The sequence below is a fragment of the Mus caroli genome, chromosome 16 (genome assembly GCF_900094665.2).
Source record: "Mus caroli chromosome 16, CAROLI_EIJ_v1.1, whole genome shotgun sequence".
NCBI classification, from domain to species: domain Eukaryota; kingdom Metazoa; phylum Chordata; class Mammalia; order Rodentia; family Muridae; genus Mus; species Mus caroli.
Window position 1 is genome coordinate 32,859,497 of NC_034585.1, and position 20,154 is coordinate 32,879,650.

The 20,154-nt window shown below is 45.1% G+C and overlaps 2 protein-coding genes across 3 annotated transcripts in view; one reads left to right on the forward strand and one right to left on the reverse strand.

Annotated features, from left to right (window-relative positions):
• Positions 1 to 15,672, forward strand: part of Hspbap1 (HSPB1 associated protein 1) — a 57,326-nt gene extending 41,654 nt beyond the window's left edge. Inside the window, exons 4-8 of the mRNA XM_021185006.1 lie at positions 699 to 835; positions 3,945 to 4,116; positions 5,442 to 5,525; positions 11,863 to 11,973; positions 12,057 to 15,672. Of these exons, the coding sequence (XP_021040665.1) occupies positions 699 to 835; positions 3,945 to 4,116; positions 5,442 to 5,525; positions 11,863 to 11,973; positions 12,057 to 12,572 (1,020 nt within the window). The 3' untranslated portion in view covers positions 12,573 to 15,672. The remainder of the gene's footprint in view (positions 1 to 698; positions 836 to 3,944; positions 4,117 to 5,441; positions 5,526 to 11,862; positions 11,974 to 12,056) is intronic.
• A 1,987-nt stretch (positions 15,673 to 17,659) lies between these two features.
• Parp14 (poly(ADP-ribose) polymerase family member 14) overlaps positions 17,660 to 20,154 on the reverse strand; it is a 38,869-nt gene continuing 36,374 nt past the window's right edge. For both annotated transcript variants that reach the window (XM_021184803.1, XM_021184802.1), the window contains one exon: positions 17,660 to 19,689. In XM_021184803.1, coding sequence (XP_021040462.1) covers positions 19,400 to 19,689 — 290 coding nt within the window. In that variant the 3' untranslated portion in view covers positions 17,660 to 19,399. The remainder of the gene's footprint in view (positions 19,690 to 20,154) is intronic.

The window sequence follows — 20,154 nt, forward strand, 5'->3', positions numbered from 1 at the left end:
GGGCAGGGCCCACCTCAGACCCTTGCCTCAGAGAGCACTGGACTGGAGCAGTCTGCTTTCCTTATTACACTTACAGACTCGTGGCTTGGGGCAGAGAGCAGAGTCAGTCACATGAATCACTGTTTCACAGCCATCCTGTGACTCATCTACTTGAGACTGGTTTATAGGTATGAGCTGAGGCTCTAGTATCGATACCTTCAAATGACTGGGCTCCTCCAAAAGGCTTCTTTTATGTGGTCATCGAAGTGCAAAAGGCTAATAAAGTGCTTGTGCCTGCAAATACTGTCTCTCAGTAAAGGCCGGCAGCCTTCTGAGTGAGCTCCCAGGACACTCCCACTGCCTGCAGTAAGTACTTTTACCCCAGGTAGCTGCAGAATTCTGTCTGTTGCTTATTGTCTCAGACAGACTAACAGCTGTAAGTCACACCTGGTGGGCCTAATTGATTGATCCATTTGTCGAAAGCTCTCCAAACAGTTCCTGGGATATTTATAAACAGTACACACTTGTTGAGTGACTGCTTCGACCAGAAGGTTTTTACATGCTACTCTGAAAACCTAACCCTTCCCATCTCCAGCATTTTCTGTAAGAAAGTATAAGTGCTAAAAAACAAAAACAAAAAACAGTTGTCCACATGAACATGTGCACCACCACAGAGGGCGGCGGTCAGTCCCTGATGAACTATACTTGTTTTCAAACAGGAGGTGGTGTGGTCTGACTTTGGATTTCCTGGAAGAAATGGACAAGAAAGTACATTGTGGATCGGGTCCTTCGGAGCCCACACTCCCTGCCATCTGGACTCCTATGGTTGCAACTTAGTATTCCAGGTACAAGGAAGGTAATGCGCGTGCGTGCATGCATGTGTCTCTGTCCAGTTGTCTGCATTTGAGCACACAAGAACGAACAAGAAAAGGGAAACAGTGGGGTCAGATAGTAGCCACACCCCCATCTGTCCACCAGCCCCATGACCAAGGCTCTTCTCTGCACCACTGTTCTGCTTCCTCCTGTGTGTCTCGGCCACCATCAGGGTTCTCTCAGAAGTCCCCGTCCTGCTAGGCATCTCTCTGATTCGGAGTGTTCATTCACATTTCACTCTCTCCCTCCACCTCTCAGAGAACAGAGAAGTTTGTTGAAACACAGAGGCTTCACTGCGGCCCTTTGGATGTTGACAGGTGCCAGGAAGCCTGGATCAGGTACTAGTGAGCTTTTATCTCTACTTTAGTGCAGATTGAATGGACAGCACCTGATGGCCTGGAGTTTGGGTGTACTCAGGTGTCATGTGTGCAGCCTTAGTCCACCTAATGAATTGTGCTCCACATGTCTTTCCGACCCTTTGAGACATTTGCAGGGCGACTCATAGAAAATAAAACAGAAATAGCCACATGCAGATCCTTAGCATCTCTAGACACAAAGATGACCAGGGATGGACACATGTCACTGGGAAACTGTGGAAGCCATAGCAGTTCATGTTGGTTCAACAAGTCCTTGCTAAAGACTAACCTGTCAGGTACACTGTTGTTTGCAGGGGAGACAGCAGTGAGTCGGGCATGAGCCCATTTGGAGTTAAGAGTTTGGAAACTGAAATGTGACGAGCATTGCTTTAAAGTTGCCTCTTCCACGTGCTCTGAATTAGGAAGCAAGCCAAAGAAATTCCAGAGGTTTTTTTTTCCTTTGATTAAAAAAAATATAGTTTTACTATAACACTGTATTTTCCATTTTCATGGCATTCTGATGTGATCAAATAGCTTTAGTAAATCTGTTGTTGAGTGTTCGTCCAGTTCCGTGTGTTAGAATAGGTGGTCAGGACTGTGCCCTAAGAGCAGATCCACCTGGGTACCTATAGGCCTTCAGCAGTGAAGGGAGATTGTATGCTCCTGGAGGAGTCTTCGGGCACTGAAACAGAAAGGTGGAGGAGACGGTGCCTCACGGGTTCCGTGGAAGAGTGGTTTGCTGCAAGGGGCTTTGAAACAGAGTAAGTGTCTCTGTCGCCCAGATGGAAGGGACACAGGGTTCCCAGAAATCATGGAGTGTGCAGAGGACTCTGTGTAAATGGTGCCCTGGGAACAGTAGGACTGAATAGAGAAGGCAGGGTGGGGCATGAAGGTCTTGGCTCCCAGCCAAACATGGTTCTCCATCCCTTGCATGTATAGAACCATGAGAGGCTTCAGAGCAAGGGATGGCATGGTGATGGCCTTCTGCTGGGAGGGCATGCACATTTCAACCTGCGAAGCTGAGCAAAGCAGGTTGCATAGTCTGGCTGTGATGTCCATTCCTCTGGGAAGTGCTGCCTTGGAGATGCATGTTCTAGGCCTCCATGAGCCCAAGGGGTACCGAACAGATCTCTCTCTCTCTCTTCCTCCCTCCCTCTCTCCCCCGTCCCCTGCTATTTCAGAAATGAAATTAAATTGATGACCTCTTCAGAGCCCTTAAGAATTAACACGAGAGTGGCTCCCACAGTAGCAGTGGGTTTGGTGGAGTAGAACAGCCATTCCTGGAGAGGCCTCCTTCAAGCACCTAAACTCCAGCAGTTCTGACCCAGTGGCTGTGAGATTCGTAGGCTGCCCTAGGATTTCAGAAAAGTCAAGCACTTCACTGTTTCTGTGAAGCCTTCAGTTCCAAAGTGAAATAAGACTTTAGTACACGTTTGGCAGTTTAGAGCCTTCTCCCTGTGCAGAAAGGACTGGTGGTGCCCATGACTGCCAGAGCTCACACTCAGGAGGGCCTTATGGCTTGTCCTCAAATCTGGGGCTTGGTTCTTTTCCTCTGGTCCCATCAGCTGTCCTCACTCTCCTCCCTCTTTGCCTCAGCACTCTTCCTTCCAGTACTGTAAAATATAGAGCTTTACAGTTTTGTGAAATAAGATTTATTACCCCCATTCCTAAATAAAGGAAAGAATCCAATTTATAAAACAGTTTTCTCCTTTTAAAAGATCCTCAGTTATATTACCCTTAGGTTATGTAGCATTAGTTATTTGTTTCTCATCTTTAATAGATCAATTCAACGTGTCTAACTTCCAGACAGGGAGCAGTCTAGATGCTGTTTACTGGGGAGAGCTGCAGGGGGCTTGTTCAGGATAGTATTAGAGTGCAGCCCTGCTGAGGAGCTGGCTCAGTGTGGTAAGGTGACTGCGGCACAAACATGATGACTTATGGTCAGTGCGCAGCAACGTGTGGAAAAGCCAGGCGTAGTGCCCTTCTCTAACTCAGGGACAGTGGACAGAGAAGACATGAGGGTCCTAGGAGCTCATCCTGACAGTCTATCCAGTCAGAGCTCTATGTTCAGAGAGAGATCCTGTCTCAAAAAGTAAGGTGACTCACTATTGTGGTGACGAGCCATTAATCTCAGCACTTGGAGGTAGAGGCGGGAGGAACTTTATGAGTTTGAGGCCAGCCTGGTCTCCATAGCAAGTTCCAGGACAGCCAGTAAAGTTATATAATGAGACCATGTCTCCAAACACCAGGGGGGAAAGAGGAATTAAGACAGTGAATGATGAGGAAGACAGACGTGGCAGCGGCGGCCTCTCGCCTCAACACGTGCACATGCATCTGCATGATGTGTAGAAACACACATAACAGACATACCACACACATACATACATACAAGATAAAATAGGATAAAGATTATTCTGGTTAGCTTCAGGGTCAGGAGTGAAGTCAGTGATAAGCAAGCTTTGCTGTAAGATCCAAAAACAAACACCTTACTAATGAGATCCTATCCCAGCCAGGAGCGGGGCTGCCTCAGGAGATCGTGAGACACCCACCAGTAGAGACCTACCTTCCATCAGACAACTGCAGGGATCAGCTTTGAGAGAGAGGCTGCACTCCTGTATGAATTCAATTTAAATTAGTAAAACTGAACCTTCAGCTGCTACCTTCTTACATGTTTTATCTCAAGTTGAGAGCTAACTTGTATCTTGTTTTGTTTGTTTGTTTTGTTTTTTTCATTAGGAAAAGATGGCATCTCTTTCCTCCTGAAGATATGCCTTTCCTTTATCCAACCAGAATTCCTTACGAAGAGTCTAGTGTGTACAGTAAAATCAATGTTGTCAACCCTGATTTGAAGCGTTTCCCCCAGTTCCAGAAAGCTCGAAGACATATGGTCACGTTGAGCCCAGGACAGGTAATGGGGCTTTAAACATGGAGGAGCTGTCAGTGGGCACCACAGCCAGGTTGGTGCCTGTGCTTCCCTTGTACAGATGGCAGTAGCGGCCTCCCAAGGCCCTGAAAGATGGAGAGAGGGAGCGCAGCTCCTCCTGCTGGTCACGGGAGGGAATGGCTGCCGAGGAAATTCAGAGCAGGTGGAGCCATTATTATTACTACTCGGGTTAAGAGACATGTCAGGGCGTGGGTACTAGAACATATTCACAGTTAATACCTGTTCCACCAGACGGATGCACACAGGCTGCAGTGCATCCTGTGCTCAGAAGCAGGTGCACTGAGGGTGATTTTCAGCAAGAATGACTGACATCTGAATCCCTTCTAAAGAGACTGTATTCTGCATATCCACCCCGAGGGGAGATTTTCTGTTACAACACTGGGGCTTGCTGTACCAGTTTCTTAGCATTTGAAAAGTTTGTATTCCCTCCATCGGCTTTATCCTGTCTGCCCTTCATTGCCCCCTCCTTGCTGGCTCTCATCCTGTTCTCTCCACACACTTACACAGATCCACCAGGCCACATTGCATCAATCTTCTACCAGGCACTTCCCTTCATGCATGCCTCTTCCTCCAGCCCCCAACAGCTACTACCTTACTCTGTATCACTGTAGATTTTCCTATTCTGGGCATTACATGTACTGCAGCCAAACAATGTGGAGCCTTTTGTGTCTGGCTTGTGATGCAGAACATGTTTTCAAGGCTGGACAGTTCTTGATTACGGGTGTACCGTAATGATCTACTCCTGAGCTGATTGCGAGAGCCGTTAGGAATGTGTGTTGCTGCTGTGTGCACTTGCTATAAGGTTCTCGTGTGTTTAGGAGTAGCATGGGTGGTTCAGAGAGTGTGGCTGGTCTTCTGTGAGATCGCTGTATTGTTCTCCACAGTGGCTATTTTCCATTCCTACCTACAGTGCCCGAGGCTGACTGCTCCAGTCTTTCCCCCTGCACCCTGTCCTTTATCAGGGAGGTTTTCCAGTAAATAAGGGGAAGTGGCTGCGTGCTTCCTTGCATCAGAACGTTCACAGCTACTGTTCGATGGAAAGAAGAATTTCAAAGCTTTTACTAAAATTTAGATGTGAGCAGACGTCACCAGGTTAAGAGGAGTGGAAAGCTGTAAGCTCGTGACCACGGCAGTTGAGGGCGGAGAGAAGCTGGAGGGCGGGGGTGTTCTTCTTCCCTCCTTCCCTCTGTTCCCTTGGCTTTATCCCTGTCTCTCTTTCCCATTAGCAGTCTCAGCTAGAAAGAGAAATGTCCGGCTCTTGTGGTAACTATCTTTTCTTTGGTTTGCAGGTTCTGTTTGTTCCCAGACACTGGTGGCATTACGTGGAGTCTCTTGATCCTGTCACCGTCAGTATAAACTCCTGGATTGAGCTGGTACTTTTGTTGTTGTTGTTGTTGTCGTTGTCATCCTTTAAAGAACACATGCCTAATATAAGCAAAGCCTGTCTAGACCATTGGCTCACCAGTTCTCTGTGACACTGGTTCACACACAGAATGAGTTTGTTCTGTGAGTCTGTCCTCTCTGGATAAATATGCAGGTTAGAGATGTGCCATCCTCTTGTTTTGCTTGACGTGGTTGTGTTGTGTTTTGTTTGAGATGGGGTATCTCTACTTAGGGTCTCAAGCACTTGGTCCTCCTCCCTTGGCTTCCTATGGCACATGTACTCCTGTGCCCAGCCACTCCTCGAAAGGACACAGAGTGGCCCTGACATTGATGTCTTCCTCGAGTGGTGTCAGGAGCATTGTGTTAGGCCTAGCAGGATCTGCCATCTATATCTAATATTGCTGGTTCTGTGGCACACTATCCCAGATAAAAATATCTGTTCCTTGGTTCAGGATCCTTATTTCTAATCTTGACCTATGCATTGTCTCAAAGTGCAGTCATTCAGCACTATATTTTTATCATTCATTTCTACCAGGACCCTTTTCCCAATAACACCTTCATCCTGGCTCCCTGAGCTATTTGACAATACAGTAGCTACCGGGCTTGACCTGTCTCTTTAACCCGAAGTCTCAGTTTTGTGTGCACTGTCTTTAACCAGAGCTTCTGATTGAACCTGTTCCTCCTTAGGGCTCTGCTTGCATCTCTGCCCTCCGCAGTCCACAACCTGACAAGTCTGTGCTGTCCTTGGCAGTGGCACCCTCCCCTTAGTTGAGGTGTTTCCCTTGGTTATGTGAGGGGCTTTGGAGTAGGTGGGTCCTGAGAATTACTGAAACAGGAAGCTGTACTTACAGGCTTAGGGAAGAGGGGACACCAAGCCTTTGGAGCTCAGTGGGGAGCCTGCTGGGAGATCAGCAGCCTCACAGTTAGCAAGTCTGCTTGAAGCTGCAGCTGGAGCAAACGTGCAATGGAGTCCTCTGCAAAACTCATACCTGCCATGCCCTCTCCAGCAGATGGTTCACTCCAGGAGAGCTCAGTTTGCAAAACAGTGATTGTAACTGGATCCAGCTCAGGGACATGGTTGTGAAGCTTAAATTAGACAACGTGTAAAGGAAGGCATCCAACATAATCTGTACACACAAACACACACACACACACACACACACACGTTTTCAAATGAAATTGCTAGGTTCAGGTGGGAAAGCTTTTAGGAGGATTCAGAACCCAGTGTCAGTTGTAGCAAATGCTCATAACCCCATTGCTGGGGAGATAGAGATAGGAGGATTCCTGGGGCTTGCCGATGGCCGGCCAGGGAAGCCAGTAAAATACCTTGTCTCCAAGAAGGTGGACAGCATTCCTCAGGATGACACCTGAGGTGATCATCTGCCTTGCATACATGTGCGCATGCACGCTTGCTTGCTTGCTCGCGTACACACACACACACACACACACACACACAAAGGAGACATTACTATGAGTAAGAGAAGGCATATGATGTCAGGGACCCCCCAGGGCAAACCACATGACACTGAAGACCCATGGGTGTGTCTAGTGGGCTTTCTTCCTCACAGTAATGCTTGTAACACCGACAGTGATGCTTGTAACACCCTTGTACCCCTTTTCTAGAAACCTTGTCTAACTTGAGACTTTTTCATGTGGTCTTTGTCATGCTGGGCTGCCCCCACCCTGTACTTGCCTGGCTTCCCAATCAGCTTCATTTTCATTGTGTTGGTTGTCCAAACCTTCCAGCGTACCCTAGAGACTTTTGAATCTTCTCCTCGCCAGTGTACTTGGTGATACTCCTTCATGCTGCCCAAATGAGCCATCAGGCATATCCTTGCTTCCTGGCACATGAAGCCATCCCAGGATCCCTTTGTGCTTTTCTGTGCGCCAGGCTTGCAAGCTAATCATGTCTGCAGACAGCCACTGTTCCTCTACTTGAGAATGGCATTTATAAATAGATTTGGTTCCTTACACTGCTCTGGGTATCAGGATGGTAGGGGGAGGGGAGGCACAATTATAGGCATAAGCCTTTTCATATGATTTCTTCATTGTCCTGTTAATGTCAGAGTCTACCTGACAATCTTTCTTTCACTTCTAGTATTAATCATTTATGCCTCTTTTTAAAAATCTACACTGGCCACGGCTTATTAGTTGCTTAACTCTTTTAAGAACTCACTATAGAGGCTGGTGAGATGGCTCAGCAGGTAAGAGCACTGACTGCTCTTTCTGAGGTCCTGAGTTCAAATCCTAGCAACCACATGGTGGCTCACAACCACTCGGAATGAGATCTGACCCCCTCTTCTGATGTGTCTGAAATAAGTACAACAGTGTACTTATTTATAATAATATATATGGGCCTGAGCGAGCAGGGTGGACTGGAGTGAGCAGAGATCCTAAATTCAATTTCCAACAACCACATGAAGGCTCACAACCATCTGAACAGCTGCAGTGTACGAGTATATATACATAAAATAAATTAAAAAAAAAAAGAAAAAGAACTTACTATAGGTCTTACTATAGTAAGTTACTATTTTGAATCTCATCGATTTCTGATTCTTTGTTATTGAGCAGTAATGTCCTGATTCACCTACATAATAGAGCCAAAAATATCCTTTTTTTCCCCTTAGCAACAACATCCCACTGTGGGTGTGCTCCACTGTCATTCAGTAGACATACCCCCCCCCCCCCCCGCAGTGGGTAGATGTTTGATTGCTTCTGGCATTTTATAATTATAAATGATGTTGGGGTGACCTCTGTGTGTACTGTTCTGTATTCACTAAAGTGTGACATTGGGGAGGATCCTGACCCCCAGGCCCTACGTCTTATACTGCCATGATGCAGTCTTACATTTCCATCTGTGGCGGGTGGGCACCATTCCTCCCAGAGCCTTGTGCACAGGCTGTGCTGTGGAATTAGATTGGATTGGCTTTTTAAGAATAGTTACAAAGACTTTTCACTTTCTCAGGTCATAAAGGAATTATTAGGCTATTACACATTAGTTCATGTTTAAATCCATGGGGAGTTTTGGGAAATATGTAGTGTAAGTACATCAGATTTCACCTTTTCCCTAAGAGGGTTTTCCCAATCCCAGTAGGACTGTGAGAGACTTGGTTTGTGTGAAAGTCTCTTCTTCCTTCTGCCTGCTCCTGCTTTATTTACCAAGTCTGCCATGTTGGTCACAGCTAATAAGACTGACTTCTCTCAGCACATTTTTATTAAAGTGTTTTCCTGGCTATTCTTGCTTCTATTTTTTATACATAATCTTGTAAATCAATTTATCTAGTTTGAAGAGGAAAAACTTATAATACTTTATCCAATCCATATTAAATTTTACGTGGACTTTAGATACTGAATTATTATTCTTTCTTGTCCAAATTCAGTTTTCTTTCTTATAAGCATATTGTAAAGTCTCCTCTCTCTGACTTTGTGTTTCTTCCCATTAAAGCTTACGTCTGAGTCTTTCATTTTTCCTGGCTGCCGTAGTAAGATCTTTGTTCCCCTGACATCCATTCTATCTTTCGGCTGAGCAGTGATTATCTTTTGGTTTTGATTGAATTATTTTTTAATATGTCTGACTTTATTGTGTTTTTAAGCATATCTCATATTCCCCAAAAGTTATGGTAGTTTTACCTCCTTCTTTTCAATTTGTTTTCCTGTAATTGTTTTATTTAACCACGTTGGCTAGTACATCTAATTCAGTAATAAATAGTGGAGGTGATGCTCGTCTCTGTCTTCTTCCTGACTTTGGAGGGAATTCTAATGAATGATTTATGTCTTTGCTTGTTGTGAGATGGTCTCATGTAGCTCAGTCTGGCTGCAAAGTCACAAGGACCTGAGCATGGTCCTGAAGTAATTCTCCTCCTTTCACTCCTAAATGATGGGATGATGGGCGCAGTGGTTTGCAACTGTGGAGCGGTTTCTCTTTAATTACAAATGACAGGTGTGGGACTGAATTGTCTATGTGTTTTATCTATGGTATGTCGTGTACCTGTTTCAGGGGTTTTGTTGTTTTTAAAATCTAGAAGGAATGTAGAATTTCACTGAGTGCTGCTAAGCATCAGTGGGAATGATCATATAATATCATTATATGTTTCTACCTAGCTTCCAGGGAGGGAAAGAAGAAATCACAAACACTCATACACATGTATAGAAAGCTGAGGTCAGGTGGTGTCTTACTGGGTATCCTGTTGCTGTGAAGAGACACCATGACCAAGGCAACTCTTATAAAGGACACATTTCACTGGGGCTGGCTTACAGGTTCAGAAGTTTAGTCCATTTTATCATGGCGGGGACCATGGCAGCATTCAGGCAGACAAGATAGCTGAGAGAACTCTACATCCTGACCCACAGATGGCAGGAAGAGAGAGTGGCAATGGGCTTGGCTTGAGTTCTGAAACCTCAAGCCCATCCTGGCCTCCAACAAGGCCATACCTCCTAACAGTGCCACTCCCTGTGAGCCATTGGGGGTTATTTTCATTCAGACCACCACAGGTATTCTGGGCTCTCTCTGGAGTAACCACAGCACACTGAAAACTCGGCATGTTTAATTTATAGGGTTGTGCAAGGAGGCTAGGTAATTTATTGCATACAACTGGCAAGGAGGTAGGGTCATTACATGCAGATAAACCAGAAAGCAAGGTTTGTGGTATACAGCTGGATTGAGCAGACAGACTTAGCTAATCTCAGTAGAAGTCATCTCTGTATGGGAGAGTCGTCAGTGTATAATTTTGGGGGCGGGAGAGAAAGCCATGGTGGATGTTTTCTGCACACACTGCCAACATTCACACACGGTCCAGAGAAAGGCTCTGCCATGTCCCTCTGAGCCTCACCCTCTGGAGAAGGCTTTGCTGTTCCTCCATGGTCCAAGGCTCTTGGGACTTGATTCGGCTGTGTCCGTGTGAGCAACGCACGTTCACTCCCGGCTTCTCCACTCCCCACAGTTCTCTTCGGTAGAAATATGATAGTGTAATAAATTACACCAATTGATGTCTTAATTCATCCTTTTTCTCTGAAATAGATCAAACCTGATTGTGATATACCGTTTTTAATGCGCTATAAGATATTGTTCGTTCATATATTATTTAGATTTGATTCACATGACTTAAGTAGTTTGTTAGAGTTCACCATGGTCTTTTCTAGAAGCTTATTAATGTGCTGCTGTTCCAGTCATCTCTTCTAGAATTTTCCTGAGAATATAAGTGTGAACAGACTGTAAAATAGCACAAGTTTGGTCCCTAAGGACTTGAGGCATTTGTTAGTCAAATAATTGCTCTTTTAAAAAATGTTTATCTTTGGGTCTGTTGCCCGTTAAAAAATTGTCTTATTAATGTATGCAAAATCTTTCTATATTCTGTAGTGTTCTCTTTTTAGTTTATGTATGTTATAGGCATCTAGTTTGACTTTTTTCTCTTGCTGTGTATTTTAATAAGTAGAAGTTGTTGGTTTTAATTCTGTCTTATCAGTAATGCTACCTTGTATCCTAAGAAGCTCTGCTCAGATGTTTAGCTACTTTTTGTTTGTTTGGTTGGTTGGTTGGTTTTTCGAGACAGGGTTTCTCTGTGTAGCCCTGGCTGTCCTGGAACTCACTCTGTAGACCAGGCTGGCCTCAAACTCAGAAATCCGCCTGCCTCTGCCTCCCAAGTGCTGGTATTTAAAGGCATGCGCCACCACCACCTGGCTGTTTAGCTACTTTTTGTTTGTTTGTGTGTGTGTTTGTTTGTGTGTTTGTTTGTTTTTTCTGAAACACACCCTCCCTGTAACCCAGCCTGGCCTCAGATGGGCCACCAGTCCATCCTTCTGTCCTAGAGGTGTCAGACTCTGGTCTCCATCTCAGCCACAAGCATGTGTCACCACAGCTAGCCTCTCCCCTGCACCACCTCATGTTGAAGGATCTAATCAACTCCCCCACCCTCCTCGGCCACCACAGAACTAGCTGCCCGTTATCCTGTTTGTCACATGATTCATCTTTTCAAACTCCATAAGGATCATTGTTCCATGTGTTTATTAATTCCTTGAAAAAAGATCTAGACATATCAAGGAGTGCGAAAGATTAGAAAAAAAAATTATCCAAGGTCTTTTGTACATAAGGCCTGCGTCTTCTAAAATAATTTTATTCTTAAGTTTGGTGAACTACACTCATAGGTAGCAGGTGATAATAACACATGTGAGTTATGGTGCTCCCGAAAGCATGGGGCTGCCTTCTGTGACAGGGTTGGAATTCATGGGGGGGGGGGGGGCAGAGCATACAGCTAAAAGGCTCTTAAATCATGAGGTACAGAGACAGAGAAGAAAATGTGGTTTGGTTCTTTTTACTTTTTTTTTCCTCAGGAAGAGGACCACCTAGCGCGGGTGGAGGAGGCCATCACCCGCATGCTCGTGTGTACACTGAAGACTGCAGAGGACCCGCACCACCCCAGGACCTGGCTGAACCCCACTGAGGTAGGATGGTCGGCTCTTGGTGTGGATGGTGAGTCTGCCCAGTTGGTCTCCAGCGCAGTGCTGAGGGGTTCTCCTCTTCCTAGGTTGAGGAGACGTCTCACGAAGTCAACAGCTGCTACTTGAACAGTGCTGTTTGTGCCTTTTTTGATCATTGTGAAAAAGCTAAAGCAGTAGAGATGCAAGCGCTGAGCGCAAACGGGGCAGAGCCACGTGTGCAGGAGGAGCACATGGAAGTGGAGCAGGCTCAGGGATCGAGCCTCAGGGCGAGGGCTGAGAAACAGGAGGCCACAAGCCTGTTTGGCCCAGATCTGATCCCGGTGACACCAGCATCCGAAGAGAGAGGAGTCACACTGGAAGGCGACAGCGAAGAGTCTGTCAGCAGCAACGGAGGACACTTTGCAGAACTGCCCTGTGCCAGGAGACAGCAAACCAGCAAAGGGGCGAGCGCATTGGCGGAGCCCTTGGCCCCGCGGGGTCCTATGGCACATTCTCGAGTCTTCGTGTCCACAGATGATTTGCTGGACTGCCTAGTTAATCCACAAGTAACCAGGATGGTGGCCCAGCTTTTGATACAAGGAAAAAGCTGTGATACTTTCTAGTAACTTTTTAATTACTTTTTAATAACTTTTAAAATATATTTTTAGAAATAATATGATATACGTGTGTGTTTGCTTTTTTTTACTTGCTCTTTGAATATGTCATGTATATACCGTATATTTTGATTATATTCATGCTGCACTGCCTACCTCCAGCCTCTTCCAAATCCCCTTTGTCCCCCACCCAAATTTTCTGTCTTTTTTATTTATTTACTTTTTTTTCACAACCCATTGAGTCCAGTTGCTGCTACCCAGATACATATAGTGTGGCTATCCACTTAGCCCTGGTTAACCTCCCAGGGCTGTACCATTGAAGAAAACTCACTTTCCTTCTGGACGCAGCCCTCAATAGCTCCTTAGCTAGCGCTGGAGCTCTTGTGTTCACATTAGAATATTGACTGGCTTGCTCTTGCACAGGCAACCACACTACAGCTGCAGAGTTCACAGGCAAACCGGTTCTGTCCTGTCCACTCCAAAAGCCATTGCTTCGACTCACCCCTCCCTGATCTCTGACCTATAAAAACTCCCAGCCCCTCTTTCTCCAGCTTCTTTTTCCTTTCCTTTGGTAGGGAACAGGGGGGTTTGAAACTGGATCCAACTATGTAGCTCTGGCTTTCCTGGAGCTCTCAGTGTAGACCAGGCTGGTCCTGAACTCTATAAAGAGATCCACCAGCCTCCACTTCCAGGGTGCTGGGATCAAAGGCGTTCACCACCTCCCTGTTTCTCCGGGCTCTGTGTTAGCCAGCATTCACTATACCAAATGCTCCTTGGGTAAGGAAGGATCATCTAGAGAGGACCCAGAAGGCAGTTTGATATTTTGTTCATTTAGCAAAACGATAGGAGTAGGTTCACTTCTAGGCCTCACCAGCCAGGGGTCCTGGCTGGGTTGAGAGTTTATTTTTACAGGGTCCCGCTATATACCTTAGGCTGGCCTTGAATTCAAGATCCTCTGGCCCGCCTCCCCAAGCGATGGATTACAGGTTTGCACTACCAAGGTTGGTTCTCAATAGTATGAGTCTAAAATAAAGGATGGAACAGGAGGTGGTGAGTTTGTACATGTTTATAAATGTGCTTTCCCAATAAAAGCCACCGTGGTCACCTCTTTCCAGCACGCCGCTCAGTAGCCAAACTAGCTCACATTTGGGTTGGTCTTGGTTTGTTAGGTAAGACTCGGCTGCAAAGCAGTCTGAAAGGCTGAGGTCCTCTGAAGTGGGGTAGACGGGCATGGCTACAGAATTGCCCCAGCATTCGGCATCGCTTGAGCATCCTATTCAGACAATTCTGGCAGGCTGCAGCACTCTCCATTGTTACAAACACTAATCAAGTAAGGCAGCTTTCCTCTGGTTTTAAAGGAACACAAGCATTTCCGTTTCATTACTTTATGAAGCTTCTCAGGAGGCACAGTTTCTCTGAGTACATAGGGTTGTTACAGAATGGACTCAGTGTAGACTGGGCTCAGAGAAGCTGGGACGGTCTTCTGCAGGAAGTCTTTCTTTCATGAGAAGGAAGTATCTTAGTCTCCTGTTGTCTTATTGTCCTGTAGCCTTAGAGGTTCACTGCCTCAGTCTGCTAACCCAGGCCTACGCCTAGGCCTGGAAGCTTCTAGCCTCTGTACAATCTAATCTAGGCCTAGAATGTTTTCAGCCTCTGAGCCTTACTGCTGAATAAGCTCACCCTTTCCTAGTTCTTTCTGCTTTCTGGCTCAAATTCCTCTCCAGGCTGACTGATCCAATCTAGCTTCTCTCAGTGTCTCCTGAATTGCTCTACTTGGCTTCAGATTAACTCTGGAATCTGTTCTGATCTTCTGGTGCCTTCTCATTCACTGGCTCATTCTATCTTCACCTATGTCTAGCTTGTTCTCTCTCTGCAACCTGTCTATACAACTGTCCTGGTAAACTGCCTCCTTCCCCTCTCTGCATTGTCCCTTAAGTAGCTTCCCTTCCCCCTCTCTTCTCACAAGAGTTCGACATACTCTATTCTGTCAAGTCTTTCTCTGATTCATCACTTTGCCACTCAATTAGACATCACTTTCAAACATGGATAGTTTCCTTCTACAAACTAACTTTACCTACATTGTTTGAGATTAAAGGTGAGTACTAAGGACATGTCTGTACTCCATCAAAAGGGATTAAAAGCATGTACAAAGGGTTGAACCGAACCACAACTAGAAACAGGCTTTCTTTTTTTTTTTTTTCAGTTTATAACTCAAATCTCGATAGGGGTTCATTCATGGTGTGATTAAATATCCTGCAACAATGTCTGTAAAAGTGAGTGGTGGGAGATGAGTCCCTGATTTTGTAGAGGGCAATTACGAGGTCCTGGCTGATTGCAAGGGCATCCGAATGATAAGCACCGTGAAAACACTCATGAGCTGTTCCCACATCACCCTGCATCTTCAAGGACCACATCTGAGTCAGGAAAATCACCTGGTAAGTACTCTGGCTCTGCATGGGCCGGCAGAGCTCAGACGCATGCTTAGTAGCGTCCAATCCTGAAGGACAAGTCAGCAGTGCTCACATACCCATGTGGTGTTCAGGAGGCATGGTGGCCAAGGCCCACTGTACTTTTAGGACTCAATAAAAATGTTTTAATTTTTTTGTTTTTTGTTTGTTTTAATACATCCATGAATGTAGCAGTATAGTTGTATAGTCTAGAATTTTTTAAAAATATATTTATTTTTACTTAATGTGTGAGAATGTTTTTGCTTGCATGAATTGATGTGTGCAGTTCCCTCAGAGGTCAGAAGGGGGCATTGGCTCCCTGGATCTTTAGTTACGGATGACCATAAACTACCATGTGGGTGATAAGAACCAAACACGGGTCCTCTATAAGAGCAGTGTTCTTAAACACTGATAAGTAAGCACTCTGTCCATCCCTCCTGTCCCTGAGTTTAGGTTTGTTTGTTTTCATTGTTATCTTTTATTATTTTACAATATATTCAAAAACTGCCATTATAGTTGCCTTGAGTTCTCTGAGAGTCATAGAACACCTAGATTCACATAAACATAGTCTGATATACCAACTGACCTGGACCATCGCTAAAAAAGGGGAGGGGGCTATAGTTTTTAAATAAATGTGTGACAGTGCAAAATAAAAACCTGTTGAAACAGAAAGTAAACTTTGCTTTAATGGATATGGAAAGGAGGTGATTTGTTGTTTTGTCTTCAATACATCTGGTTCTGGCAGCAAGCATATAGCATAGCAATGTTCCCTGAGAACGACCGCTTTCTGCTTGTACAGAGCACGTGAATCAGAGACCAGACTCGGGAAAATGGTCTAAATGCCTTCACCACCTTCCTTCCAGAAAGCCACAATGTTAATGAGCATAATGGTCTCGTGGGCCATAGGATTGTATGGTTATTTCTCCCCAGGAACACTGGTTGGCTTCAGTGATCTCTAAGAGAAACAACAAAGATGCAAGGAAACCTTCAGGGTCCAACTTCCCTTCACTTTCTCCAAGTAGCAAAAACACCTGGTAAAGATGCATTTCAGTTTCTTCCTGTTAGTTTTAATGATGTTGCCTTTAAGTAGATTTAGCTGACTTCTAAAAGGAAATATTAGTTGTCAAGTATTTTAGAATCTTAAAGCATTGCATACATGTAATTCAGTCTTAAAGAAAAACACAAGTATATGTCTCTATATAGTAGCAGTTATAAAAGGACTGGGTCTAAGCCCTGTACTTTTAATTTTTTTTTATCAATAGAAGAAACTTATGCCAATTAAAACCTTGATTTTTGCATCAAAATAAATTCTGTTCCAAAATAAGAAATTATGACTTCAACTTAGTAACAAAAAGATTTCTACCAGCCGGGCATGGTGACACACGCCTTTAATCCCAGCACTTGGGAAGCAAAGGCAGGCATATTTCTGAGTTTGAGGACAGCCAAGACTACACAGAGAAACCCTGTCTCGAAAACAAACAAACAAACAAAAAACAAACAAAAAGATTTCTATCAAATGAGATTATGGCTATGCAATCAATTCTAGCTATTTCCTCCTTGTTCCAATTATGACCATTTCTACATTCCCTAGAAAGACAACCTATAATAACCCCCACCAGCCCCAAAGCCCAGGGAACTGGGGTGACAACTCTTCATAACTTTTTTTTAATCTTTTAGTTTTATTAGGAAGGGTTCCACTGTAGTGTGGGAGTTAGACCAGTCAGTCTATATACCTGTGAAGTACAGTTATGGATCGGGACCCTCTGGAGAGGTGCAAAGCCACTTAAGAAGAGCTGTGCAAAACTACTGTTCTGACACGTTTGTTTGCAGTTCCCAGAAAAAAGCTGAGCTTTCCTTCTATGTGAAATCATTTCATTAAAACCATCACCATCAGCCATACTGGAGGATTGAAGAATGTCGCAGATTTCTGAGTCCAGAAGTTTTGTTTCTCCTGCTGCTAAATGCCGTAGCTGGTTAGCTATCGACAAAGCATCAGGCTCTTCTTCATTTATAGTAGAAGAGGATGAATTCATCTTCTATGACTTGCACATGAATAAAAGCTTCTTATATTCCTCCAGAGCTCCAGGCATCCGGAGCCTGCTGCAGCATCAGAGCCTCACCCACCACCATGGACGAGTGGCAGGTGGCGGAGACCCCAAGTCACTGCCTGATTCAAAGAACCATAGGGCTGAGTGGCTGGGGACAGAACCTGAGTTTAGGTTTTAATGCTATTTATTCACTAAGGGGCTCCAAAGGCAAAAGGTACCTGAGCCCCAAAGTCCTGGTGTGGCTGCCCTGGGTGTCAGGGCTGTTGGCATCTTTGAGGTGCTTGCTGAAAACAGACTCTAGATGGCACGGAGTGTCCCTCAGGTGACCAAGGAACATAGGACTGTGTGGCTTACAGTGAGCTCTCAAGACCTGTCACTGGCTCCAGGCTCGCTGCTCACTGGAGAGACTTTCTAAACCTTACCTGCATTGTACCCTTCCAGGAATTTCCAACTGAACGTTAGCACTTTAAGGGCCCCTTGGTGCTGTCCTATTTGGTTTTGACTTTCTATCAGCAGTGGCCACTGTTTGTCATTGAGCTGCTCCTATGTTTGCTCTTCAGCAGAAAAAAAAAAAAAAAAAGATTCCACCAAGAGACATTTATTATGTAATTATGTATCTTTACTAGGAAGTGAAGACAATGACATATTTACTTTGAATGAAAGTGACTGTAACATTGGTTGGCTAGTCATTCTTCAATGTAACATCCCAGTGTTATTCAGCCTTGCCCTGAGTTAACCAAATCACTGGAGAACAGAAGCAAATGGAAACAAGCCTCTCCCTTTCATTCCATCTCTTCATCCATCTTTGTAAGGTCACCCTGAGTGCCAGTGCTGGGGAAGCCACCTCCCAAGCCACAGTCTCTGCCAGTCCACTTAGACACAGCAGCCAAGGTCTCAAGGCTTCGGTGTCGATAGGACAGCAATGGGGATCCCTCTGTCTGCGTGAAGCCCACTGGTTGATGCCTATGGTGGGAACCAGCACCTAAATCCCGCCCCCATCACCCAAGCTATTACACAGCACTAGCTCCAGGGCCTAGAAAACGCCTAATAAGGGGCAGAGTGGACACCAATGCCAGAAAGGAGAAAAGCCAAGGAAATCTGGGTTTGCCTCACAGACCATCTGAGATACCTTCTGAAGCAGCACACACTTATCTCAAGGCCATGCTCTGTGGTGGGTAACTCAGTTGAGCCAGACTTAGCCTGGCTGCCTCTGCAGTTCCTGCCTCGGTGACTTCAGGCCAAGACATTTCTTGTACTCTGAGCACGTTCCTAAGCCTTGAAATAATGGAATAATTCTTACAATTCACTGTTGATGGGGACAAAATCATGTATGTGAACATACCTCTTATTCTACCTGAAAAAGGTCCAGGCACTCAATAAATGGCGTTGAGTTTGAAATGTACAGGAGGAAATTAAAAAGTACAGCCCCCCTCCCCCGAATAAGTAGACAAAACAGGAAGATAATGAGTTCAAGGCCTGCCAGAGCAATTTAGTGGAATCCTGCCTTCAAACAAGAAGAGGGCTGGGAATATAGTTCCATTGCGTTTGTCTGGCTCGTGTGGGGTCCTGGATAATCTCTGGCACCACAAGAAATAATTCACATCCAGTAGATACTGTTAGTAAGGTAGAAAAATGACTGACTTATACGTAAAGCTTTCAAGTTATCACAAGCTGGTCTGCCACAGGAAAGATGCTAGGTAGAGTTCACTCCGTTTTCACACAGTTAGAAGAAGAGTTTCCACTGGAGAGGTAGCAGGCACCATCCCATCCATTCCCTAGGTAGCCTGAACATCAGTGTCAACATTAGAAGGGCCCACTGGCAGTTGGGGCCAGGGATTGAGCTGTGCCTCTCCTTGTGGGCTCAGTTCACACAGACCAAGGGCCACATGCCAGCACCCAGTTTGTACATAACCCTGGCTGGAGCTGTCCAACCCACACAACACAGCTCTGTTAGCTAAGAACGAAGTTCTCTGTCCCGGAATCTGTTCAGTTGGCAGCAAGGAAGACAGCAGCCCCATTGGCTCAGTGGTACTGTGTCCCACAGCACAGTGGCGCGCTGACAGGATTCCACTGGTGGTAGCTGGGATTGTGGGGCTTTCTGAAGGTGTCCTTCCAGAACAAAAAAAGTCTGTTCTTTTCCACATATTCGAGGTGAACGCAGTTACAGCTGTTACCTGTTTTAAATTCTCAAGCGATTGGCTCTCAAGTAGATTCATTTTCACTGTGGAGGAAACACACCCACGGCAAAGAAAGACCTTGTGCTCTTAGAGAAAGCTTAAGAAGGAAAACAGCTAAAACTTGTCTTATAGCAGATTCATGAACATCGATGTCTTTCAAAGTGTTACTGCCTAAATGTGATAAGATACTCAGGGTACGTTTGGTTGTCATAAAACACTACAAATATACTTGGACGTTTATCATTATCTGTGACGGTGTCGTACAAGTCAGCAGCATTTTGAGGGTCCCTTGAGGGCGGCACAATCAGTGACGCGTTTCCATTCGTGTAGTTTCCAGTGAGAACCCGCACATAATACATATACTTTCTCCCATTGGTGTCTGGTCTGGAATATGTGTCACTGGCAGAATACGAAGCATTGACAGCAAAATAGGTTCCTTTCCCGTAGGCAGTAGCTGTGAAGAGAAAACCATGTTAAAGAAATTCAGTGTAGCGTAGAAACCAACATGTTAGCCCCATGTGTCAACTCATGTAAAAGGGGTGATCAGTTTAAATATTTTGTTTGGGTTCCTTCTTTTTTTTTTCTTTTAAAAATTAAATTTTCCTCCTCTAAGGGGCAATCGAGCCCTTGGGGTGAAATCCATTAGCTTTACTATTAAAATTAGCTCCGGTTTGGCTGACAGTGGCGTGGGGAGCACAGTGAGCCCACAGGGTGCCCAGGGAGGGTGCTCCCAGCCAGCATCCCATTTAGGGCAGCTGATTATATGTGTTTTTAATAGTATTGCCTAGGTAACTGTTACCTGGCTAGTCTGCATTTTGTGCTGCTACTAGTATTATAAGGAAACTTCCTCATATGTGTCTGCTGTTACTAGGAAACTTTCTCATGCCCAAGTTGGTTACGCAGTCTGTAATGTTCTATG